The sequence below is a fragment of the Dipodomys ordii genome, unplaced genomic scaffold (assembly GCF_000151885.1).
Source record: "Dipodomys ordii isolate 6190 unplaced genomic scaffold, Dord_2.0 Scaffold77, whole genome shotgun sequence".
Lineage (NCBI taxonomy): Eukaryota > Metazoa > Chordata > Mammalia > Rodentia > Heteromyidae > Dipodomys > Dipodomys ordii.
Window position 1 is genome coordinate 5,173,653 of NW_012267293.1, and position 26,225 is coordinate 5,199,877.

Genomic DNA, 26,225 nt, shown 5'->3' on the forward strand with positions numbered 1-26,225 from the left:
AGACTGGACACACACACTGGGCCACGAGCACCTTCTCTGTTGCACCTTGCCAAAAGGCCAGCTGGTGTGTGTGTGTGGTGGGGGGGGGAGACAGGATGGATTCATTTCCAAGACACCTGGTGTGCTGGAGAAAAAGATTAACAGGCAGAGATAGGGGACAGGGCTCAGATTTCTTCCCCAGAGAAAAGACTGTTTGTGGTGCTGCTAGGAGGCAGAGGATGATGCTACATTTAACAAAAAAGACGTGGCTCTCCAGGGGTCTGCCCCCTGGCACTTCCTGTGGCTACAGGTCCTCTCCCACCCCCCCAACGCCCCCCCCCACCCTCCTCCCTGCTGGAGAGGCACACAGTTTGAAGTTGGCCCGCCCAAAGAAAGTCCAACCCGAAGGCTGGTCTCTGTCTAAAGTAAACTAGCTCTCACCCTTTGACTCGTGGTCAGGAGTTGTCCAGAGCTGGCCCGGCCTGCCGCCCTCAGCACTTGGGGCCGTGCCGAGGAAGGATCAAGACCTCCTGCCCACCTTTAGGAACCATGCCAACTGTGGATGATATTCTAGAACATATAGGGGAATTCCACTTGTTCCAGAAGCAGACATTTTTCCTCTTATCGCTGATCTCCTTTGCCTTCACCCCCATCTACGTGGGCATCGTCTTCCTGGGCTTCACCCCAGAGCACCGCTGCCGGAGCCCCGGGGTGGCTGAGCTGAGCCAGCGATGCGGCTGGAGCCTGGCCGAGGAGCTGAACTACACGGTGCCGGGCCCTGGCGCGGCGGACGAGGCCCATCTCCGCCAGTGCACGCAGTATGAGGTGGACTGGAACCGGAGTGACCTGGGCTGTGTGGACCCGCTGGCCAGCCTGGCCGCCAACAGGAGCCAGCTGCCGCTGCGGCCCTGTCAGCACGGCTGGGTGTACGACGCGCCCGGCTCCTCCATTGTCACCGAGGTAAGTGAGCACAGGAGTCAGAGTGAAAAGGCAAAGAATTGATCTTTTCTTAAGACACTTGGAAAGACCTGTATTTTGGTGGTGGTGGTGTTTTGGTGGTGGTGGTGGTGGTGGTAGTGGTGTGTGTGTGTGTGTGTGTGTGTGTGTGTGGTGTTGGTACGAGAGCTTGAATTTAGGGCCTCATGTTGTGCTTTTTCTGCTCAAGGTTGGTGCTCTACTACTTGATCTATACCTCTACTCTCTTTCTTTCTTTCTTTCTTTTCTTTACTCTCTTTCTTTCTTCTTTTCCTTCCTTCTTTCCTTCCTTCTTTCCTCCTTCCTTCCTTCCTTCCTTCCTTCCTTGGTTAATTAGAGACATGCGACTCTCAGATTTGTCTTCCCAGGCTGGCTTTGAACTGAGATCCTGAAGTTTCAGCCTCCTGAATCCCTAGGATTTACAGTTGCCACTGGTACCTTGAACTGTGCCCAGATAAGCTCTTAGGACTAAGGGGTTTTTCTAAAACGCTAGTTTCCAAATGAAAGTAGTGGTTTCTAATGTGCATAGAGTCGTTAGTTAAAACTTCCTCAAATTCTGACACTGATCATTCTAGTTTGTCCAAGTGTGAGCCATAAACCAAGAACGTAGGAAGAGAGCATCACACGCCATCCCCGAAGAGGAACCGTCTGCAGCCAGCTTGTTTCCCGGAGTCCCACCTCCCCGGTCCTCTCCCACTATACAGATGACACTGGAAATGCTGTGTCATTCACCCCAACCATGTTTTATGATGCGCTTTTGTAAATTTCTCTTGAATTTGCCCTAAGTGTTTCTATGAAACCTTTGAGGCTGGGGGTTATACCACAGAATAATTTTCGCGTGCATGAGTGTGTGCGTGCGTGTGTGTGTGTGTGTGTGTGTGTGCGCGCACACACACACACGCGTGCGCACATACGCACGTTAAGGCTCAAACTCTCACTTGGCTTGTTTGTTTGTTCTCAAAGCTGGCACTCTACCACTTGAGCCATGCCTCTATTTCTAGCCTTTTACTGCAGAATTGGAGATAAGAATCTCACAGACTTTTCTGCCCAGGCTAGTTTTGAACCTTGATCCTTTAATCTCACCCTCCTAAGTAGCTAGGATTATAGGCATGAGTCACTGGTGTGTGGTTATACAATTATTTTTATGAAAACATGGTAAAGTATAATTGTGAGGTATTCCAAGAAGAGAAAAGAAAACGTGGAGACATTTATTGGAGGCAAAGCCGGGTGGGGAGGGGCTGTCCTGAAAATACAGAGAAAGCAGGTTTCCCTGTTTAGTGTGAAAGACTGGGTGATGTGAAGATTGTGTGTGAACTGCATCTAGTAGAGGAGGTGCATTTGAAGGAAGGGAAGGGAATCTATCTACAGACAGAGGCTTATGAACTTAAAGCCATGCAACTCTGAGAGGTTCTACAGAGAGATGGGGAAACTAAGGCTCAGGACAGAGCAAAGCATTGCAGTTAGCTCTAGAAATCAGATCTCCTGATGTCACATCTTCCAGGCCAGCATCTGTTCACCTTGCCACCATCGCTGGTTATTCCACACGAGACATCAATCCTCAGTGTTTAAAAAGAAAGACAGCTACGAGACTCGGGTGAGGGCCGCTCATGCCTAGACTCTAAACCGAGATCTAAGAGTCATGGTTCAATGCCATGCAGAACAGGAAACTCCATAGGACATTTGTCTCCCATTAACCAGCAAAAGGCCAGACATGGAGCTTTGGCTCAAGTGGTAGAGGGTCCACCTTGAGCAAAAAAGCCAAGGGACAGTGCCCAGACCCTGAATTCAAACCCTGGTACTGGAAAAAAAAATTAAGGCAGCTAAGAGATGCTCAAAGCCATCTCACCTAGCTGCATGGGAGCTGTGTCACCTATTAACACTAGAGAGGGGAAATGCTATGGACTATAAGCAGAGTAATTACCCACTTTCAGCGGGGACATCCAACACTTTGACCAAGTGGCACTGCCAGGGTGACAGTATATGGTCTTCAGGCAACCCTGTGGGACTGATAAGAAAGCGAACATGGTCAGGAAACAGGGTTGCTGCTCTTCAGCCATGCCAGCTCAGTCCAGAGAACATTCCACAAGCTCCCTGGCTGAGGGGTAGTGGACAGGATTCTAACAGGATTTTGTTTCCTTTCTTCCTTGGAAACACGTGGACAGTTTAACTTGGTATGCGCCAACTCCTGGATGCTGGACCTGTTTCAGTCGACGGTGAATGTAGGGTTTTTTGTCGGTGCTGTGGCTATTGGCTACCTAGCAGACAGGTAGGTAAAGCACCCATGGGACGCTTGAAAAAAATCCCATGGTTGGGATTAACACTTGGTTCACCTGCCCTGCTTGAATCTTCTTTTTCCACAAACACATAGACCACTGGAAACCAACATCTGTTGTTTCTACAATCTTAGCTTTCTTCCATTGTTTTGGTAACCCTGACTCATATTTTAACTTCCCAATTCTCTGAAGTCCTCAAGGGAGACGTCAGTATTAGACAGCACTCTTTTCTTGTAGCCCATCCAATGCTTACAGCCAGGAGGGAGAGTAACAGATGACTTAACCTCTATAGGAATTTCTAGTTTATTTTCATCTCGTCCCCCTTTACCCCCCACCTGGAGGCCAGAAGCCTCCAGGGACCATGAGTTCCATTGTGCCCTGCAGGGGTCCCCCAAAGCTAGAGCCATTGTAGAATCTCCCCCATTGCGTGTTGGACTGCAGGAATTCCTGGATCGGGCCTTGGGCATCAAATCAGACTAAGTGTGAGGAACCCAGAATGCACGAATCTAACAAAAAAGCGTGGGGTCTGACTAATGCAAGAGAAGTGCAGACTGCTGCACCTTGTCTGTGTTGCTGGAGAGATGAGCTAGGACTCCTGCCAGGAAATGGCCTTGTTGGAGGAATCTGTGTCTCTGCATCTTCACATTCCCTATCTGCATGGATCAAGCCATCCTTGCATCTCTCATTCACCACCATATTGGATTCCCACTCAACCAGGACTCTAGACCAGTGGGTAGTCATAAGAGTCCTCAAAGGAGAAAGGAATGAGTCCTTGGTCTCATGAGCACTTTTTGTTACATGGCCATCGTGGCCAGTGATCAAATATCTGTAATGTCAGCTGCAAGTAGGTTGTCCTCTCTGAGTCAGGTACCAGACTCAGTGCTTGGATGGTACCATTCTCTTTACTCCTCTGTAATTGTATAGTCTGTAAATTCATGGTATACTCCTACTCATGTATGAGATAGATGGATGGATGGATAGATAGATAGATAGATAGATAGATAGATAGATAGATAGATTGATTGATTCTGAAATAAGTGGTAAATACACTGCCATTCCATGCCTGTCCTGACTGGATCTCTGACATAACCCAGACCTGTGGGTATAATATTAAACACAGGTAGGGTGCTTTCTCTGCTTATGTGAAATTGCCAGGCTGGACTAAAACTTGCAAGTGTACCAGCCAACTGTGGCTCATGCCTGTATTCCTAACTGCTCAGGAGGCTGAGATCTGAGGATCATGGTTCAAAGCCAGCCCAGGCAGGAAAGTCCATGAGACTCTTATATTCAATAAACCACCAGAAATCCAGAAGTTGCGCTGTGGCTCAAGTGGTAGAGGGCTTGCCTTGAGCTGAAGAGCTGAGGGACAGCGCCCAGGCCCAGAATTCAAGCCCCACAACCGGCCAAAACAAAAACATAAAAAACAAAAAAACTCCCAAGTGTGTGGAAGGTTCCTGAGGACAGCGGTGTCTGTCCAAGGGCCTGAGCTTACCCAGAAGGCCCTGGCCCAGTGGCAGCTCCGTCCATCCTGATATATTTGTAAACTGCTGCTCGGCTTCCTCGTCCAGGCTTCTCCTGGCCTGGCCATGCTCAGCAGGGAGGGGAAGAGGAAGTGCATTCATTTTTATTGTTGTTGCCACAAAACTGAGGGTGGTTGTTCGGAGGTGGCCCATGAAGTGGAGACGGACACATTAACAGAGGAGTCCAAGGTCCAGCCTCACTCCCCGGGAGGCTGGAGAGGCCTTGCTCCGTGCCCTGCGAGGTGGAGGCACTAACACCTGACTGGCCAGGACGCCTGCCAGCCCCCAGACCCTCCTGGGCCTCACCCTGCAGCCCAAAGGAGGGAGTTAATTATTCACATCTCACTCAAGGAGTAGGAGGGGGTCCAATTCCCCCGGGGACAGTGCATTCCTGAGTTATAATCCATCAGTCCCCCCCCACCCCGCTTCATGACCTCATGCCCCTGTTCCCGGGGAAGCTCTAGAAAGCTGATGACTCATCATTGCTCCCCATGCTAGACACCTATGTCTGTGCCTTTCCTCCACTGTCTGGAGTTCTATCTGTCAGTCGGTCCATCTGTTGCTGCTCCTTCTCTTCTACTTGGACCTGTGTGTGAGAGGGTGAAGGAGGCACCAGCCCACACAGCTCTCCACCCAAGAAACCATTTATTTTCTGCAGAATTAATGCCTATGAATGGGATGAGAATTTTATGCAAATCCATTTTACTCACAGGTCAGACCAACACTAAATACCACACGTTCCTTCTATAGAGAATTTTTTAAAAATATGTCCGACAAGCTGATGCTCTTTTCCTTTTTTGCTAAGGATAGAACCGAGGCCCTTGTGTATGCCCGGTGAGCACTCGACCACAAAACTATATCCTCAGCTAGGGTGGCTTTTTGGAGAAAATTAGGAGGACATTGTGAAAAACATGTAAAAAAGAATACTGAAACCAACAGAAGAAGGGTAAGGAGAGAGAGAGAGAGAGAGAAAGGAAAGAAAAGGAGAGAAGGGAGAAGGAAAGGAAGGACAAAAAGGAAACAGTAGAGGGAAAGAGGGAGGGAGAGAAATGAAAAGGAATGAGAGCAGAAGAGAGGCTAAAAATTAAGCAAGGTGTGACTCTGAAAGGCTTTTAATTTAATTTACAACAGGAGGCTAATCATTAAAGGAGAATTCAGAAATGACATGGTCCAAACAGCTTTCAGTTGAGTAGTTTACATTATTAGTAATACTGCTTGAACTTTAAATCTCAGAATATTAACATCTTAAAATAATATTTAATGCTGTTGTAGACTCTTTTCAAATGGTTAAACAGTCCCCACCAGAACTCAGTTGCTCCTCAGTAAGAGAAACAATTACAGAATGTTCAGTCACCATTAGCAACCTTAGCGAGAAACCCTTCATTCCAGTGAAGATAACAGTGTTTCGTGAAAAACTGCCTACATAGCCAATAACAGCAAATTAGGGGTCCTTCGAAACACTGCCAGAAGGGCTGATCCCCAACTTAGCTGTCTGGTAGCCAGCTAGGCGAGTCTACTTTCTGGACTATCACAAAATACCTGAGGCTAAATGAGTATGAAGAGAAGAGGTTTACTTAGCTCCTGGCTTAGGAGGTTCCAGGGCACGGCCCTGGCCAGCTTTGACTCAGCTCTGCTGAGGCTCTCACAGCAGAGGGCACATCCAAGAGCCACAGAGATCACATCACAAAACGGGAAGCCAGAGAGAAGTCAGAGGTCTCCATTTCTGGAGGGCGAATTCAGGATCTCACCAAGAACAACCTTGATCTCTTTGAGAGCAGTACCCCAGACCCACAGGCCTCCCACTGGAGTCCGCTGAGCACATACAATCCCTGGGGACCAAGGCACATCCAAACCACAGCATGAGCTTCCCAGACAGGAGGCGGAAAGGCAGGGAAGCAGTGCTGGGCTCCCCGGCTGTCCAATCTCACAGAGTCCTCCTCCCCTCCTCCAGCGGCTCACTTAGTCTTTGCCATGAAGAAACTGAGTCAAGTTGAAGAACTTGCCCACTAGCATGGTAAGTGGTAAGGCTGTGATTAAAGCCGGTTTGCCAGTTTTTCCTCTTCTATGTCCTGGTCCAACGGTCTAATCCCCAAGCTGTTGAAGTTTTCGTCCTTCAAATAAAAAACATTGAAGCCAGGTGGTAGCTCAAGCCTATAATCCTAACTACTCAGGATGCTAAGCTCTGAGTATCATGGCAGGCAAGTTCATCAGACTGGTATCTCCAATGAATCACCAAAAAGTTGGAAGTGGAGCTGTAGCTCAAGTGGTAGAACCCTAGCCTTGAGTACCAAAGCTCAAGGACATCACCCAGTCCTTGAGTTCAAGCACCAGGACACTCTCTCTCTCTCTCTTTCTCTCTCTCTCTCTCTCTCTCTCTCTCTCTGTCTCTCTCTCCCTCTCTCTTTCTCTCTTACACACACACACACACACACACACACAAATTATAGGATGCTGATGAAAAAGCCTTAAACAGAACCAAAGCCTGCAATTTGGAGTTAACCTCTGGTTTTGATTAGATGTCTATAACTTCTATGAATTTTCTTCCATGAATCAAATAATTCTGCTCCCCGTCCTCATCCCTCTCCCGGCAGGTTTGGTCGCAAGTTCTGCCTCTTGGTCACAATCCTCATCAATGCTGTCTCTGGGGTTCTCATGGCTGTGTCCCCAAACTACACGTGGATGCTGATCTTTCGCTTGATCCAAGGGCTGGTCAGCAAAGCGGGCTGGCTGATCGGCTACATCCTGAGTAAGCGTGGTGGCACAGCACCGGGGCAGCTGTGACCAGTGCAGCCAGGTGGGGGCTGGGTGGGAAAGGCCTCGGCTTTGAGACAAACCTTGGAGACTTCTTTTGTGTCCCACGAATTCTATAAACCATTCCATGAGCTCACTGAGCATCGCCCCTAAGAGAATGGAGAGATGAAGGCAGAAAGCAGGCACGCATTGGCATCTCCCATTCCTGAATCACTCTGGCAACGTTTGTTTTCTGGATTGGGAGAGCTATATGGGGAGAAAGCCTAGCCTACCAAATCTATTCAGCTAGAAGACCCGACAATAGGTGTATCTGCTGTACAAGGGACTCCATTACTGCACATCCACACAGTGTAAGGAACCACAGTTGTCCTGGATTTACACACAAGGAGATGGCGCTGTGGTGGACCTACGCTGTCCAGCAAGCCACTTGTAGAATGAGGGACGTCATTTCTACCTACTCATCAGTAGCTTGAGTAACAGTCCAAGCCTATGGAGTATACAAACATTTAAATTCTAAAGCATAGAGTCTTTATAATAATGTGAAGGAAAATTACCACCCTAAGTTGGTCTTGGGAACTAATCTTATCATTACTTTTCCTTGGGCTATATTCAAGTAGCATTTATATAAAAGGATCGGCCACTTCGAAATTGGCAACTAATCATAAATGATAGCTACATTTTGCGATGTAGACAGAGCATGGTTCTTAGACTGGTCCTCCTCACATCTCAGCCTCCTGAGTGGCTAGGATTACAGGCGTGAGCTCCTGTGCCAGGCTGGTCCTGGTATCCTCATAATCTGAATGCTGCTGACCATTCCCTTGTTCTCTGCAGTTACAGAATTTGTCGGGCTGGACTACCGCCGAACAGTGGGGATTTTTTACCAAGCTGCCTTCACCGTGGGGCTGCTGGTGCTGTCCGGGGTGGCTTATGCCCTTCCTTACTGGCGGTGGCTGCAGCTCACTGTTACTCTGCCCAACTTCTGCTTCCTGCTCTACTACTGGTAAGTCTATTGGGAACAAGACAATGAATGCTGTTGAAATATCTTCCTTCCCTTTGAACATCAAGCCTCTAAATAAATTCTATGGTTCCCTTGCGCCGCCCTCGCCCCACCCCCAGCAGGCCTGAGATAAAAAATCATACAAACTTTTATGATCTTGCGTTTCATGGTATTGGAACAGCAAGAGTACAATGGGACAATTCTTCAAGGAGGACAACATCACTGTTGCTATTCTATTCCTCCTTAGGGGAAACTTTAGGATGGAGAAGGCATTACTCATATCACAGCTCCTCCATTCCCATGCCCAAAGCAGACATCCCCAATCAATGCCAGCACTCATGATAGCAAAAAAGGCCAATGGGACACTCTAGACCATATCAATCAATCAGAATTAGCCGGGCAAGTCCAAGGGAAGCACACATGTCTGTATGTTGGTGGGGAGTTATTTAAAAGGAGGAAGAACTGAAAGGGTAGCAGGCTATGAGTTGGGCTTTGGACATGCTGAAGTTGAGGTAATGAAAAGCAGCTACCCAGGACCAGTGAAACTTATGATCTAGAATTCAAATTCATCTATGCCTTTGTTTTCACCATGGGGACAGATGAGATGGCTCAGAGGAAGTGAACAGAGCTGAGAGAGGAATGAGACAGGGCCAGAATTAAAGCAATTGCCAATTATTGAAAACTATATAAATGCAGAGCTGCCAAAACAAGAGAAGTACAAGGGATCCAAGGCTGTCCATGGAGACAAGGGGCAGTGCCAGGCACACGGTGGGCGTGGAAGTCACGGGGGTGAGGCGGGGGGCACTGGTCAATCTTCCCTATCTCCCCAAGCCTTGCCTGGCCAGTGCCTAGGCCTAGCGGGACCTGCCCTACGTTCGGTGAGTTCCTGTGTCCACCTCCTCCACCTGGATCATCACTTGTAGTTGGAATCCACTGTTTGCCTGCTGTTGCTTTGCTTGCCTAGCCTAGACGCTGTCAGCTATTTGAGGTCTGTTTGCATGGCTGTGGTCCGGCTTCCCCGCGGTCCATCTTCCCTGTGGTCCCGCTTTCCTGCGGTCCAGCTGCACCGTGGTCCAGTTCCCCTGTGGTCCAGGTCCCTTGTGGTCCAGTTCCCCTGGGGTCCCGCTTCCCTGCGGTCCAGCTGCACCGTGGTCCAGTTTCCCTGTGGTCCAGGTCCCTTGTGGTCCATTTTCCCTGGGGTCTAGCTTCCCTGTGGTCCCGCTTTCCTGCGGTCCAGCTGCACCATGGTCCAGTTCCCCTGTGGTCCAGGTCCCTTGTGGTCCAGTTCCCCTGGGGTCCAGCTTCCCTGTGGTCCAGGTCCCTTGTGGTCCATTTTTCCTGTGGTCTAGCTTCCCTGTGGTCCTGCTTTCCTGCGGTCCAGCTGCACTGTAGTCCAGGTCCCTTGTGGTCCAGTTCCCCTGGGGTCCCGCTTCCCTGCGGTCCAGCTGCACTGTGGTCCAGTTCCCCTGTGGTCCAGGTCCCTTGTGGTCCAGGTCCCCTGGGGTCCCGCTTCCCTGTGGTCCCGCTTCCCTGCGGTCCAGCTGCACTGTGGTCCAGCTGCACTGTGGTCCAGCTGCACTGTGGTCCAGTTCCCCTGTGGTCCAGGTCCCCTGTGGTCCAGTTCCCCTGTGCTCCAGGTCCCCTGTGGTCCAGTTCCCCTGGGGTCCCGCTTCCCTGCGGTCCAGCTGCACCGTGGTCCAGTTCCCCTGGGGTCCAGCTCCCCTGTGGTCCAGTTCCCCTGGGGTCCAGGTCCCCTGTGGTCCAGTTCCCCTGGGGTCCCGCTTCCCGGTGGTCTAGGCTCCCATCGCAGGCTAGGATTCCCGTAGCAAGGCTCCACGGTGACTGCCTGTGGGTAGCTATCACTTTATCACCTAGCAAAAGCTACTTCAGAACAGACCCCAAACTCAGGGGCTGAGCTAGAACTCCCATTCCTGCGCTCGCCCTTCCCTATTCCTAATTCTCCCATGCATTCCTTTCTACCCCCACAGTGGTTTTCCATCTGGGTGAGCCACAAGTCCTCTCCCAGGTCCACCTGTAGGATGCCCAGGTTCCTGCCATTTTGCTCCTGGTTCTCTGCTTTGTTGGCCCCTCATTCAGGCGACTCATGGCCAGACTGCTTCTGGGCTTCCTGAAGCCAGGCAGCCGGAGCCGCACGGGCACCATGTGCCAGCTAGAAAAATGGCTCAGCAGAGATGCGGAAGGAGCAGAGTAGCCCGCCAGGCTCAAGTCCTGGCCCCTTTCCTCATGGCCCTCCCACAGAAATACCCCCCAGGTCCTGCTGAGCCCTGACTCGAAGTAACTTCTCTCCCAGAGCTGTGATCCCAACCTGGCTTCCTGAAGCCTACCAATGTAGCCATTGGATAAAGCCAAGTCAGGAAAAGACTTAATGCCTAAGTTCTCAGCCAATGCAGCAAATATGAAAGCTTAGAGAAGCTAAACGACTTACATCCTCGCATCTGGCACCATAACTAAGGCAAAATGCAAACTTAGTTCCAGTGATAGGAGAGCTTCTTCGAACAGGACGAGAACCTGTGACATAGTAATGTCACAAGAGACAGTCGTTCAGCCCGTCTCCGCCATCTTGGCTTCCTCATTACAGAATCTGGTCTTGGGTTAAATAGTGAGAATTAGACTCCTTGGAGATGGCTTTCTACTTGGTGGTCCCTTCTCTTTTTGTGATGCTTCATATTAATTCTCCTATCCTTATTTCCTCATTCTCTTGTCCTTCTAGCTTCCTTGTCCTTTGTAGGACCTGACCCCATTCTTGGCCCTGCTGGTTTTAGTTGATCTGCTTATCCTGCCATCTGCGAGTTCTGTAGGCCAGAATTCCGATTGGCTGGTTTTCTACTAACTACTATCACCAGGGCCTCCCTCCCGCTCCTCATCCCTGAGCCTGACAGCAGTCAGTACTCTGCCAAGGTCAAACCATGAGGTCTAGCTGCGACAGCTTCAGGCCTCCTGGCCTCAAGAGCTGACCTCATTCTTTGGGAAATCAGCTTTCACGATAACATACCCAATAACTGATATCACGTAATGTATTTGCTCCTTGCTCCCCACCTGTGAGAGCCTGCACATTTCTACCTCTGCCATTGTCCCTTTCCATTCTCAGGACTTCACAGTGGGGTGGACGGACTCCTCCTCCAGGCAGCACAAGCTGCACATTCAGCTGAGTCCTACCATGCAGCATGCCTGCAGGTGCACCCAAAAATCTCTAAAAAGGGAGCCCCCAAAGCTTCATGGTAAGGCTGAGGACAAGTCAGCATTTAAAGGAGGAAAGCACCACACAGCCCCATGAGATGCACAATCTGCCCCTTTGTGGTCTAACTAAAGCTCGCTATATAAGGTCCTTGCAGAAATCCCATCGTGGAAATCAAGGGAGGAGGCAGTCATTTTCCCTCCACACCTTTATACCCTAGGTGCATACCGGAATCACCCAGGTGGCTGATCTCCCAGAACAAAAATGGCAAGGCCATGGGCGTCATTAAGCACATCGCCAAGAAAAATGGAAAATCAATGCCGGCCTCTCTTCAGGTGAGCCACGGCCATAGACATCCAAGTCAGGGACAGGGAACTGGGAGAGTGGGGGAACCACACACTTGTCATCCCAGGGAGAATCTAGAAGAATCTAGAATCTGCATTTCAGTCCACGTATAGGGAGATACATAGAATATTTCATTTATGAGATTTGTGACTCCCTGGGAGAATGCCTTAAATAGCTGGTACACTGTGACCCAAAGAGAACCAGAAAGCATTTAAAAGTTGGTGGAGGCCACGTACAGTAGTTTACACCTATATGCCATCCACTTGGGAGATGGAAATAGGATTGTGATTTGAGGCCAGCAAGGGAAAAAATGCTTAGAAAGCTAGCACGACCCATCCCAGTACTAAGTAGGCAAAGAAGAGGAATGAGGACAGTAGAGTTGACACAGTTTTGTTTTTAAAAGCCTATGTGAAAATAGAACAATGAAACCTGCTGAAATCATTTTTAAAAAGGGGAAAGAGGGAAACTGAGGGGGGGGCGCTGATCAGGACACGTTCTTTACATGTGTGGAAATATCACAATGGCCCCACCTTTTGAACAACTCATATATGCTTTTTTAAAAAAAAAGAAAACAAAAACACAAGTAGAACATTGTACTTCACACCTGTAATCAAGGACACTCAGGAGCTATAGGCCTGAGGGCTACAGTCTGAGATGTGTCCAGTGAAAATAGTGAAATTCAGCCGAACGCCAAGAGAACTGAAGGTTCAACTGGTGCACACAAGACCTAAGCTCAAACCACGGTACAGCTAATGGAGGAACTTCTATCTCAGGAAAGCTGAGTGGCAGGCTGCCGTAACAGCGGTGCTCACGTTTCCTGGTGTGTCTAGATCTCTAGATCCAGAAAACATTTGTTTAAGCACATGTGTTTTGGAAGAATTTGAAACCGTTTGGATAAATCGTTCCAAGCCATTCTAAGTCACCTCTGCTCTCACCCTGACTCAGCAAAGTCAGGTCGCTGAGGAGTCTATTGGTTTAAAGTTTGGGGTTGGAAGTTTCACCTTTTGTGAATCTCATCTCTGTGAATTCAAACCTCCTCACGTGATTGGTGCTGGAAGGGAGAAAATAAAGTCTAATCGAAAATTGGGTGACATTGGGGTAAATCATTTCTGAAGGAGGATTAAGAGAAGTTAGCTGTAAGGCGTTGAGACTTCCCCAGCATTCAGGTGAGGATGGGGGCAGGGAAGACTTTTGTCTTTGTTCCTCCGTCTCCCTGGGTGGTTATGATGGATGTATTCGCCACCAGCGAGCTCATGTCTGGATGGCACCGGTTCTTGGCTTTCAGATCCTTGTGTGGATCAACCAGGACGCAAATCCCAGGTAAGCCAGCACTGCCAAGGGAGAGGAAGTTCTGGTGATGGTGATCGGGTCACTGCAATGGTTTCTCTTCCTTCGCATGGAGGGGGCAGCACTCCTTGCCAGCAACCGCATCTTCCATAATTGGGCTGCTCGGGTGTTCTGAGCTGGGTACAGCAGCTCCCAGCCACCAGCCCTCTGTCTTCTTACACTGTTTCTCCAGGTGATGCCGGTGCTGGTCTGAATGTTTGGATCCCAGGCCTGAACCTCGGGCCTGACAAGCGATATAGAGAGCCTGATGAAGTCCTGGGGAGGGGGGCCCAGTGGGCTGGGCTTCGTGACACCCCACCGAGCCTCCCCAGAGGTCTCCCTTGATCCGTGCCACGAGTTACCTAACATCTCTGAATTCCAGCTCCTCTTCTGTAAAAAGGGAGACCAAAATAACTTGTAGGATTTTTCTAACAATTTGAACAAGGCTCAGTGCTGAGCACAGGACCAGGTGGTGGTGAGCTGAAGGTGATACAGTCTCTGTAGGAAAAACCAGACACCCCAGACTCCAACCAGAGACCCCAGACTCCAGCAGAGAGCGCCTCATTCTTGCCTTCTTTTCTCAGAGCCTGAGTGCAGATGCGGAAGCCGTGGGAACGCTGAACCCTTCCTTTTTGGACTTGGTCAGAACCCCTCAGATCAGGAAGCACACCTTGATCCTGATGTACAACTGGTAAGAGTCTCTCATCTGTTGTGAAGTCTCTCCAGATTCACCTAATCGCAGTTATCCAGCGTGACCTAACCCAAGGCTCGGCAGCTGTGGAAGAGGGCGGCATGTGGGTGGCCGCGGTCTCAGACCAATGGCGTCTCTGTGGGAAGAACAGGCCAGGCTCACCCTGGGTTTCCCCCAGTAGCGTCACACCCTCACCTCCAGAAGCTCGCATTGTCAGCCTGTGAAAGTTCCAAACTTTCTGGAGGATTCTAATGTAGACCCCAGTGGAGAACCAACGGTTGAGGTTGCCCAGAGCACAAGAACACAGAGCTGGCCGGCCATGGAAATGGTCTTCGCCTTTTCTTGTTAAGTAAATCAAGTTAGGAACAAGAATAACCCACTGGCCCAGCAGGTGAGGCGCACGCCTCACTGCTCTCTCTGTGCTCCAGGCCCTCTCAGCACCTCTCCCCATGAGCCCCACTTCTTCTGGGAGACTTCTGCACCCCACATCAGGGCAAGAAGGCCCCTTCTTCCTGGTGGATGCATAAAGCTGGTCACAGGCAGCTCTGAGCTTCGGCCTCATTCTCCTTTTCTTTTTCTAAACATTTATGTCTGTTGCTGCTTCTCCTATTTTCCCTTAGAAATCATGCCACTTTGGGGGCCAGTCAATCTACAGGCAAAATGGCGTTTGCCTCAGGCCGGAAAAGGAATCATTCCAACAGGAATTACCCATTCGGTCTTCTGCTTTCTAAGATTTGAATTAAGCAATTCATCCTTTTGGCCCCAAATGCTTTAGAAGACCAGAAATGATCTACCAGCATCAATAACTTAGCAGAGTTATTCCAGCAATGACTCTGCTTGGCCATTCACTCTTCTTGGCTTTCTTCTTGGCCAGAGAAAGCTGTGCCTATTCCTTCTCTGTTTCTGCTTTTTGGGTCCCAACCAGCCACCGAAATGCACCAGCCAGAAGACAAGTGATAAGAAAGGGCTTGCAGCAGTGAGGTCACAAGGAAAGACCACCTGTCACCAGCTCCACTTTCCCAGAATCCTCTCTTCTTGGTGCTGTGTGTTGGGGGCTCCTCTTGACCTTGCCTCTCTTCTTCGCTCAGGTTCACAAGCTCTGTTCTCTACCAGGGCCTCATCATGCACATGGGCCTGGCCTCAGACAATGTCTATCTAGACTTCTTCTACTCTGCCCTGGTAGAGTTCCCGGCTGCCATCATCATCATCTTCACCATAGACCGTGTTGGCCGCCGGTACCCTTGGGCTGGGTCAAATATAGTGGCGGGGGTGGCCTGTCTAGCTTCGGTGTTCATCCCTGATGGTAAGTCGTAACCCTACTGGGGTCTTGTCCCCAAAGCCTTCGATGGGGGTGTCATTTACCCTACAGACCCATTTCAGTAGACAGCCAGCAGTAGTTGCCATCCTCCCGAGCATCCTGCCTAAGCTCCACTCACTACGCCACACACACCCAGTGGTGCCCTGGTGGGACCAAACCCAAGAGGCTCTGAAGACCTCAGAACTGGCAGGCCTAGAAAAGACAGCCTGGGCTGTGGACAGATCAGAACTTTCTAGAACTTTCCAGCAACTTCTATGACCTCTGTATCATCCTGCAGTCAATGGGAAAACTCACGTTCCATCAATAAATCATGACCTAGGGCCTCCACTCCTTGTACAGTGCTCTCTCACTGAATGGGAGTGGAAGCCAGGGAAGAGAAGCCCTCCTGGGGCAGCAACGATTTAACACATGCCCCTTGTCTGGGATGTTCAAGGTTGCCCCAGCTTTGGAAACCTGCCTGATTCTGTTCTCACTACAACTGAGATGGAAAGGTAGGGGATCCTTGAGGCACAACTGTGAAACAAGATCTGTGGTAACAGGGACTGGTGGGTTCGCCCGGTGGACAGGACTTCTAATGACGGATGCCGGCATGCCACTGACAGCAGGATGAGTCTTCACGACTGCCCAGCCCCACAGACTCTCACCAAGACCCTCACGGAGACAGTGGACTTGGTTTGGTGTGGATGGGTCACTGAAGGTGCCGGGACCCCATAGCCAGGCCTGTGAGGTGCACTGGCAAAGGTGCTGACGGATGATGTCAAGGGCAGGCTCTATGCTCGCCTCCTCATTTCGTTGTGAACCTAAACCCCCTTAAAAAATTTAAATCTTGTACTAGGTGCCAGTGGCTCACACCTATAATCCTAGCTACCCAAGAGGCTGATAGCAAAGGATCAAACTGTAGTTCAAAGCCAGACCAGGCAAGAAAAGACCGTGAGACTCTTATTTCCAATTATCTACCCAAAAAGCCAGAGCTGTACTCAAGTGGTAGAGCACCAACCTTGAGCAAAAATTAAAATTAAAAAAAAAAAAGATCAGGGACAGTACTCAGACCCTGAGTTACACACACACACACACACACACACACACACACACACATACACACACAGAATTGCACCTGAGGTAAAAACAGACCGTGGAGATTGCTGTCACTGTCCTGCTTGTGTAGCAGAGCCACTGCACTCCTCCGCCCCTCCAGAACTGTGGGATTTGCCCTCACAGACCTGCGGGCCACGGCTTGGAGTCAAGGGACCATGTACCTCGTGTACAACATCATAAGCGCTGGAGCCAGGGCACCGCGAGCCGTGCGGCGTCTGAAGCGGCTAAGCGCTGTGTTTTGCCCTCAGAGCTCCAGTGGCTGAAAATCACCGTGGCGTGCCTGGGGAGGATGAGCATCACGGTGGCCTTCGAAATGGTCTGTCTGGTCAGCGCAGAGCTGTACCCCACCTTCATCAGGTGAGCCGCTAGGGGTGCTGGGAACACTTGGTTTGGGGAGAGGCAGAGGACACCCCACCTCCGACAGCACAGAGGGAGGGATGGCGGCGCCAGGAGGGAGCGGGGATCAGGAACGACTTTTGTACAAACAGCACAGGGAGGCCACAAGACAGAGAAAAGAGAAAAACGCTTCCTACCCCATACACCAGAGCGGCGGAGACAATCGCGCGTGGCGACCATGTTTGTGGACAGAAAATAATGTGAACAGTGGCTTTCGGTGTTCAGCCGTTTTGACGATTCAGAGAAGTGTTTATTCAGGACGGTGTGGAGTGGAGGATACAGCTCAGTGGTACATTAAAGTTCTAAATCAGCGCTGGGTATAGGATTCATATAAGCCCAGCGACTCAGGAGACTGACTGAGGGAGGCAGAAAATAGAAGGATGACCAGGTTCAAGGCCAGCCAGGCAAAACATGAGTGAGACCCCATCTCAACCATGTCTATCATTCCCGCAAAGAAGGAGATATAAATAAGGGGATCGTGGTCCAAGCCAGCTGAGCATAGACATGACAACCCCTTTACTGAAGTAAAAAGAAGGTGTGTGTGTGGGGGGGGTGATTGCGGTGGTAGAGTGCCTGACTAGCAAGAGCAAGGCCCTGAGTTCCACATCCATCCGCCCCTAGACCCCCACAGACACACTCACACACACAACGAAACCCATGTCTGGTGGTTTAGGAACCTTGGCGTCCACGTCTGCTCCTCCTTGTGTGACATCGGCGGCATCCTCACGCCATTCCTGGTCTACCGCCTCACCGCCGTGTGGCTGCAGCTCCCGCTGGTGGTGTTCGGTGAGAAACTCCACAAACTCCTTTGTGCCTCTAGGGGCCTCCATTTCCTCCCAGCAAAAAAGGCGTTGTGGCAGTTAGTAGCTAATTACTGGTAATTAGAATATTAGCAATACTGAGTAGCCATGCGTGAATCTCAAATGCTACTGGTCACTACTGATACTTAGCAGGACTTCCACCCTGGGGGGGACGAATGGACTGAAGGAAGTGTGAGAGGGAAGAATGTTTCCTGCAGCCCCCTCATTCTCTATCTACCCCCATCTCACCACCATGCCCTGACACTTGGAAAAGTGTTTACATTCCCCAAACCAGAGGAAACAAAATTCACAGTCAAGGAAATGTACCTGCCCAGTACGGTGGCACACATCTGCAAACCTGTCTCAAAAAGACTAAAAGTAAAAAAAGAGTCTCAGGTGCTAGCTGGCTGCCAGCCAGGGGTGGGCGTTGCTTGCATCCATTGTAATACCACACCAAGCAGCCACTGGACAATGTAGAGGGTGAATTATCTCAGCACCAGAGTCCAGTTTGCCCCGGAAGCCAGGGCATGGCAAATGTGAATTCAGCTCAGCATCAGGCCCCAGAGTGGGTGAGTCAGAGCCTAGTACGCAGAAGTCATGGTGTCCTGGCCCTTCCTGCCATTTTGAAGGCAGAACTGAATTGAAATCCAGCATGTGATGCTCGAGTGAAGACTCCACATCCCACTTCCACCCAATAATGGGGAACACGTAATATACTACATATTATATTACAGCATAAATATGTCAGTAGTATCAGAATATGAATCAACAAAAACAATGCAGCCAGGTGCCAGTGGCTCACCCCTATAATCCTAGCTACTCAGGAGGCTGAGATCTGAGGATCTCAGTTCAAAGCCAGCCTGGCCAGGAACATCTGTGAGAATCTTATCTCCAATAAACCACTTTGAAAACCAGAAGTGGTGCTGTGGCTCTAGTTGTAGAGTGTTTGCCTTGAGCTGAAGAGCTAAGAGACAGCGCCTAGGCCCAGAGTTCAAGACCCACAACCAACAACAACAAAAAAAATCAATACAGTTATTAAAGATTATATAACTAGAGACAAAATTGAACAAGAGGAATTTAGCCATCTCCTGAATTTGAACTCAGTGACCTGGCTATGTTTTTTTAATACAACTATGCAATAATGTGTGATCTAATACTCTTATTTGCTGTAATGGTCCAAGTTTCTGACTTTGTTCCTTTACTAAGTGCTTTGTATTGGCAGGCCTGTGTTCTTCCTAGATTGTTTCCATTGTTAGTTTCTAGCTCCAAAACATCTTAACCCTGTGGCAATGTCCTCTAGCCTAGAATAACCTTCACTCAAAATATTCAGTATTAATTTCCCTAAAAGGAGTTGTAACCCAGTGGTGATCAGAATCAGTGTAAAAATTAGGGTGGGAAACAAGGTCATCAGAGATGGCAGGGGTGAATAAATACAGAACACTTTCTCCCCCCAAAAAGAACTAGACAGGGAGCTTGTGTCACAGAGCCTAAGCACCCCGTTCTTACTGTGCCTTGTGTCTGCACATCCCTCAGCTGTAGTTGGCCTGATCGCTGGAGGTCTGGTCTTGTTGCTACCTGAGACCAAAGGGAAGGCTTTGCCTGAGACCATCGACGACGTGGAGAACATGCTGAGGTGAGCTGCCCTGAGCCTCCCTGAGCCTCTCTGACCAGCCCTGAGCATCCCTGACCTGTCCTGAGCCTTCCTGATGTGCCCTGAGCCTCCCAGAGCCTCCCAGAGCTGCCCTGAGCTGCTGTGAGCCTTCCTGAGCCTCCCTGAGCCACCTTGAGCTGCCCTGAGCCTCCCTGAGCTGCCCTGAGCCACCCTAAGCCTTCCTGAGCCACCCTAAGCCTCCTTGAGCTTCCCTGAGCCTCTGAGCCTTCGTAGCCTCTCTGACCTATCCTAAGCCTCCCTGAGCCTCCCTGAGCCTCCCAGAGATGTTCTGAGCCACTCTAAGCCTCCCTGAGCCTCCCTGATCCTCCCTAAGCCGGCCTGAGCTGCCCTGAGCCTCCCTGAACTGCCCTGAGCCTTTCAGAGCCTCCTTGAGCATTCTTGAGCTGCCACGAGCTGCTCTGAGCCTCCCTGAGCCTCCCTAAGGCTCCATGAGCGTCTCTGAGCCTTTCAGAGCCTCTCTGACCCTTCTTGAACTGCCCTAAGCTGCTCTGAGCCTCCCTGATCCTCCCTGAACCTCCCTGAACTGCCCTGAGCCTCTGTGAGCTACCCTGAGCTACTCTGAGCCTCCTTGAGCTGCCCTAAGCCTCCTTGAGCCTCCCTGAGCTGCCCTGAGCCTCCATGAACTACCCTGAACCTCCCTGAGCCTCCCTGAGCTTCCCTGAGCCTCTCTGACCTTCCCTGAGCCTCCCTGAGCTGCCCTGAGCCTCCTTGAGCCTCCCTGAGCTGCTCTGAGCCTCCATGAACTACCCTGAACCTCCCTGAGCCTCCCTGAGCTGCCCTGAGCCTTTCAGAGCCTCCCTGAGCCTTCTAGAGTTGCCCTGAGTTACTATGAGCCTCCCTGAGCCTCTCTGACCTTCCCTGCGCTTCCCTGAGCCTCCCTGAGCTGCCCTGAGCTGCTCTGAGCCTCCCCAAGCCTCCCTGAGATGCCCTGAGCCTCTCTAACCTGCCCTGAGCCTCCCTGAGCTGCCCTGAGCCTTTCAGAGCCTCCCTGAGCCTTCTAGAGTTGCCCTGAGCTACTCTGAGCCTCCCTGAGCTGCCCTGAGCCTCTCTAACCTGCCCTGAGCCTCCGTGAGCTGCCCTGAGCCTTTGAGAGCCTCCTTGAGCCTTCTTGAGCTGCCCTGAGCTGCTCTGAGCCTCCCTAAGCTACCTTGAGCTGCCCTGAGCCTCCCAGAATTTCCCTGAGCTGCCCTGAGCCTCCCTGAGCCTCCAGGAGCTGCTCTAAGCCTTTTTGAGCCACCCTGAGCTACTCTGAGCCTCACTGAACCTCCTTGATCCTCCATGAACCTCCCAGAACTGCCCTGAGCCTCTGTGAGCTTCCCTGTGCTACTCTGAGCCTTCCTGAGCTGCCCTGAGCCTCCTTGAGCTTCCCTGAGTCTCCTTGAGTTGCCCTGAGCTGCTCTGAGCCTCCATGAACTACCCTGAACCTCCTTGAGCTGCCTGAAGCCTCCCTGAGCCTCCCTGAGCCTCTCCATAAGCTTCTCTGAACCTTCCTGAGCTGCCCTGAGCCTCCTTGAGCTTCCCTGAGCCTCCCTGAGCTGCCCTGAGCTGCTCTGAACCTCCATGAGCTTCTCCTTGAGCTGCCTGAAGCCTCCCTGAGCCTCCCTGAGCCTCTCCATAAGCTTCTCTGAACCTTCCTGAGCTGCCCTGAGCCTCCTTGAGCTTCCCTGAGCCTCCCTGAGCTGCCCTGAGCTGCTCTGAACCTCCATGAGCTTCCCTGAACCTCCCTGAGCTGCCCTGAGCCTCCCTAAGCTGCCCATGTTCTCTGGTCTCTGTGCACTATATCTTTCCAGACCACCCTAGTAAATTGGAGAGAAAGACTAATTGGAATCCATATCTCATCATACTCTGACATAAACTCAGACTCAAAGACTCAAAAGTTGAAAAATAATGATGAGGCCATAGATCTTCATCACATCTATATGTCTTCATAATGAGGAATGTCTTTGTAAATATGACACAAACAAAAATTCCATCTTTTTGCATTCACAAAAGTGAAGACTTCTAGCCAGGTGCTTCTAGCTCATGCTTGTAATCCTAGCTACTGAGGAGGCTGAGATCTATGGATCACCATTTGAAGTCAGCCCAGGTAGGAAAATCCATGAGATTCTTATCTTCAATTGATCAACAACAAAAATCTACAAGTGGAGCTCAGATAGGACATTAGCTTTGAGCAAAACAAAAACAAAATAAAAACTAAGGGACAGCACCTAGGCTCTAAGTTCAAGACTTAGGAAGGAAAGGAACAAATATTAAATACATGCTGAGATGGCTAAGCGGTCCTATAAGAACAAACATCTTACTGTGCCTGATTTATAAATTATACTGCATTGTGCATAACAAAAAACATGTCATAATTTCAGTACTGGCTGTGATTTCAGGCTTGCAGGGCAGTGTAAGGTATGGGGGGGGCATATGTTTGTGTGTATATCTCTAGAAGAATGTGCTAGAACCATTCATTGGTTGGCTATAGAGTGTGGTGGCATATAGACCTATTTTTAAAGTACACTAAATAAAGAGAAGCCTGTGTGCTACCTTTCCTCAAAAGATTTTCTTCTAATATTGCATGCTTAGAAATTTTATTTTCCCCCCCAAAAAAAGAAAAGAAATTTTATTTTCGGGGCTGGGAAGGTGGCTCAGTGGTAGAGCGCTTGCCTTGCATGCATGAGGCCCTGGGTTCGATTCCTCAGCATCACATAAGCAAAAAGAAAAAAGCCGGAAGTGGCGCTGTGGCTCAAGTGGTAGAGCGCTAGCCTTGAGCTGAAGAGCTGAGGGACAGCGCCCAGGCCCAGAGTTCAGGCCCCATGACCGGCCCCCACCCCCCAAAAAAGAAAGAAATTTTATTTTCTTTTCTCCATTTCTGGCCCATGTTTGTCAGGAACTAAGATGAATTCCATGCATTCTATAAAGAGCAAGCATGTAGCAAGCATACCCAGGACTTGGGCGTGGTGTGGATGAGCTGCAGTACCCAGACTTTCCTAGAGTTCCATCTCAGAGGTGAAAGGAGGCCTTTCCCCTCAGGATGAGGCCATACCCTGGCAGCCCCGAGCACCAGGCTCCCACATGCTTTCTTTGGCCCATACAGTATTTATTACAGCAAGAACTGCCATACAAATGGACTTCCAGGACCGGTTACAAGACCAGATGTGGAAACACTGTGCAAGCATGCCTTGTGGCAGCGATGTGAGCAGTGAGGGCATGCCCGCTGTGGCAAGCCAAGGCCCCCACCGCTCCCAGCAGCCTGTGTCTCGCACACATATGCTCTCTGGCTGGCTCAAACAGACATTTGAGTTTGAAGCCTTTGATCTAGACAAGCTCACCTGCTCCTCTAGTCAGCTTACCTTCCTATGGACGGGGGCATCTCTTCACAGGATGATGCAAATTCTGTCTGTGAGCTTTGTGCCATGGCCAGCCTCACGCCTGGCACATACAAAGCAGGAGCCTTGCAAACACTTACAGATAGATCCTGGAGCCCTTTTATGGCATTGTAGCTGTCTCCCATGTCAGGCTGAAGGGAAGAGCCTGGGCTGTAGAATCTGACAGACCACACTCATGGAGGACCAGATTCCCATCTGAGTGATCTTAATCTGTCTCCCTGGCTCATACCTGTCATCCTAGCTACTAGGAGGTTGAAATTGAGGATCAAGGTTTGAAGCAAGCCCAAGAAGGGAAGTCCATGAGACTCTTATCTCCAATTAACCACCAAAAGTCCGAAGTGGAACTGTGGCTCAAGTGGTAGAGCACCAGCCTTGAGCACAAAAGCTCAGGGACAGCACAGGATGGACACAAAAACAGAATAGAATAAAACAAATGACCCTGTCTGTCTTGCTTATGTGCATCATTCCTTCTCCATGACAGCAAAAGCTAATGTTCATGACTGGTCTTGACTAGTGCAACTCCCATCCGCCCTCTTTCAATGTGCACAGGTCTTCTTTGTAACCCATCGATGACTGACACACAATGTTGAAACCCACTGACAAGCCATGCACTGCTGGACATTCGGTCAGTGGTCCTGCTGTCACCTTTGCTCTGCTTGTGGTGGTGCTGCTGCAGTTGTTGTCCATGACATCGCTACTGCTGTTGCTGCTATTAGAACTGACACTACAGTTGCTGCTGTTGGTGTTTCTGCTGCCGAAGCTGCCATTGTCATTTTTGTTGCTGCTGTTGTTGAGAGATTTTTGTTGTTGAGTTGCTGTCATTGTTGTTTCTGCTATTACTATTGGAACTGTTCCTGGGTTTATTACTGATGTGGGACTTGCTACTGCTGTTGTTGATAGTACTTTTGTTGATGGTGGTGGCACTGTTGGTGGTATTTTTGTTGGTGGTGCTATTGTTGGTGCTGCTGTTGTTGATGGTTCTGTTGTTGATAGAGCTGTTGGGTGGTACTTTTGTTGATAGTGCTGTTGGTGGTGCTGCTGTTGGTGGTGCTGTTGTTGATGGTGCTGTTGGTAGTACTGTTGTTGGTACAGTTGTTGATGGTACTGTTGGTAGTGCTACTATTGTTTATGGTGCAGTTGTTGGTACTATTTTTGCTGGTGCTGTTATTGATGGCACTTCTGTTGATGGTGCTGTTGGTGGTGGTTCTGTTGTTGCTGCTGTCATTTCTGGTAATACTGACAAGGCTTCTGTGGCTGCTGCTGTTTCTGATGCTGTTGTTGGTGCTGTTGCTCTTCAGGATAATGATGTCCGGTTACTGGGCACAGAGATTGCGGGAGCTTAAGAGATCTAATTATCCTTCCACTGGGGCCTGAGGAAACAACAACACGATGACTTACTGAGCTTCTGCCAACCCAGTTCAGACTAGGCTGGTCTAGAAACTGAGGCAGGACTGACCGTGTCCCCATGGAGGGTTGCACAGGTAGTCAGGGGCTGGAGCAGCCCACACCTGAACTGGCATGAGTGGAAACATGGCGAGGACAGCACCCAGTGTGCTCAGATAGGCAACTGCGGAACTGCAGCTGGAGCGAGTGTTTTCACTGCTCTCTTAACCCTCCAGGCTGCTGGGGGAAAAATGACTTCAGCAACAGAAAGTCCCAAATTACATTTGAGAACTGCTAAGTGTCTGGATTTTGTAGACATCATCTTTAACTGATAAAAGGTCATATTTAGTCTTTACTTGTGTTCCCTATTACAGAGGATAGTGAAGTCTCTCAAGAGTAGTTCATTGTAGGCTGATTCTACTTCTAGAGGAGTTTCGGGATCATCCCCTTCTAGTAATTTACCGAGCTCTGTCCATTTTTGTTATGAAAATCATTACTCATAACACTGTGCAAGACAACCCTTGGATAAATCATACCTGGTATTTCATTTATTTATTACACACTTTCATTTGTTATTCCATCTAATAGTCTCTTTCTTCCCTCTCCAACTGTGTTTCCTATTACAGACCAAGAAAATATAAAGAAAAGATGATTTATCTCCAAGTCAAGAAATCAGACACTCAAAGAAACTAAGGGGGAGGCCAACCATGAATCTCACTGAGCCTGGCTTTGTCAATACAAGGCCAGAGCAAAAATGTCATCCCTCAGCACGGAGCTCACACAAGTCAACCTGAGCTCTGTCGACCTGGAGCTATCGGAGTTTGTTGTACTGCTGGGTAAAATCTACCTGCAGACCAGCTCCTTCCAGGCATACCAGCTCCCGCCGTGCTGGGCCTGCCCAGGACAATAGCTGCTGGTTTGCTAGAACTTTCTTAACTATCTTTGTATTTCTTGATTTGAATCCCTTCTCTGTAATGACATTAAGCTAAAATACACAGGGGTGCTGTGGGCCAGGGAAACTAATGCAAAATGATTGAAAAACAGTGAAGTTGTGAGAAAAGAGTCTCTTTTCATAAAGAACACTTAGAGCAATATCAAGTGGTCCAGAATAAATTACAAGAACTTTGAACTTCACCTTCCCAGGTGAAGAAAAATTTAAATATATTGATTATTATCTTGGTTAGACTTGAAAAGAGCTTTAAAAAAAAACAAATCTAACTCATAATCACTCATTCCTCTTGTATTTACACCAGGTAAAAGCTCTAGAACATTTAAAGAACATTATGGGTATTATTAAACCATAGATGGACATTTTCAGTGTAGTAAAACTTGTTGTCAAAATAACACACTTCTTAAAAATTATAGGGAAGTAAACTGGGTGCTCATGGCTCACACCTATAATCCTAGTTACTCAGGAGGCTGAGATCCGAGGATCATGGTTTAAAGCCAGCCTGAGTAAGAAAGTCCATAAAACTCTTTTTTTTGGGGGGGGGTCCAGTTGTGGGACCTGAACTCTGGGCCTGGGTGCTGTCCCTCAGCTCTTCAGCTCAAGGCTAGCGCTCTACCACTTAAGCCACAGCGCCACTTCCGGCTTTTTTCTTTTTGCTTATGTGGTGCTAAGGAATCGAACCCAGGGCCTCATGCATGCAAGGCAAGTGCTCTACCACTGAACCACCTTCCCAGCCCAAAAAAGTCCATAAAACTCTTATCTCTAACTAACTACCAAAAAAGCTGGAAGTGAAGCAGTGGCTCAAATGGTAGAGCCCTAGCCTTGGGCAAAATAGTTCAAGGATAGCACCCAGGCCCTAAATTCAAGCTCCAGAACCAGAACACACACACACACACACACACACACACACACACACACACACACACACGTACATTATAGGGAAATGAGTTTGTTCAAAGTGCACTGTGTGGGAACATGAAATGAACCACCTACTGCTACAAAAGAATGCTAATTAAAAAATGAAGTAGCAGGGCTGGGAAGGTGGCTCAGTGGTAGAGCGCTTGCCTTGCATGCCTGAGGCCCTGGGCTCCATTCCTCAGCACCACATAAGAAAAAAGAAAAAAGCTGGAAGTGGCGCTGTGGCTCAAGTGGTAGAGCACTAGCCTTGAGCTGAAGAGCTGAGGG

General features: G+C 49.6%; 1 protein-coding gene across 2 annotated transcripts; it reads left to right on the forward strand.

The window, feature by feature from the left end:
• Positions 1-418: 418 nt before the first annotated feature.
• Slc22a2 (solute carrier family 22 (organic cation transporter), member 2) lies at positions 419-25,300 on the forward strand. 2 transcript variants are annotated; one of them, XM_013024580.1, is made up of 11 exons: positions 419-939; positions 3,117-3,220; positions 7,339-7,493; positions 8,330-8,498; positions 11,912-12,026; positions 13,947-14,053; positions 15,142-15,356; positions 16,715-16,823; positions 17,536-17,648; positions 19,196-19,295; positions 24,466-24,692. In XM_013024580.1, exons 1-11 carry the CDS (start codon positions 529-531, stop codon positions 24,470-24,472), a joined length of 1,605 nt encoding a protein of 534 aa, XP_012880034.1. In that variant the 5' UTR covers positions 419-528; the 3' UTR covers positions 24,473-24,692. The 2 variants fall into 2 exon arrangements, with proteins under 2 accessions (XP_012880034.1, XP_012880033.1); XM_013024579.1 differs by lacking the exon at positions 24,466-24,692 and adding an exon at positions 24,718-25,300 and having other exon boundaries at positions 420-939.
• The last annotated feature ends 925 nt before the right edge of the window (positions 25,301-26,225 follow it).

Coding starts and splice junctions, on each gene's coding strand:
- Slc22a2 (XM_013024579.1), top strand. CDS start 529: ATGCCAACTGTGGATGATATTCTAGAACATATAGGGGAATTCCACTTG. Junction 12,027..13,946: donor CAATGCCGGCCTCTCTTCAG/GTGAGCCACGGC, acceptor TTCTTTTCTCAG/AGCCTGAGTGCAGATGCGGA. Junction 15,357..16,714: donor TTCGGTGTTCATCCCTGATG/GTAAGTCGTAAC, acceptor TTTTGCCCTCAG/AGCTCCAGTGGCTGAAAATC.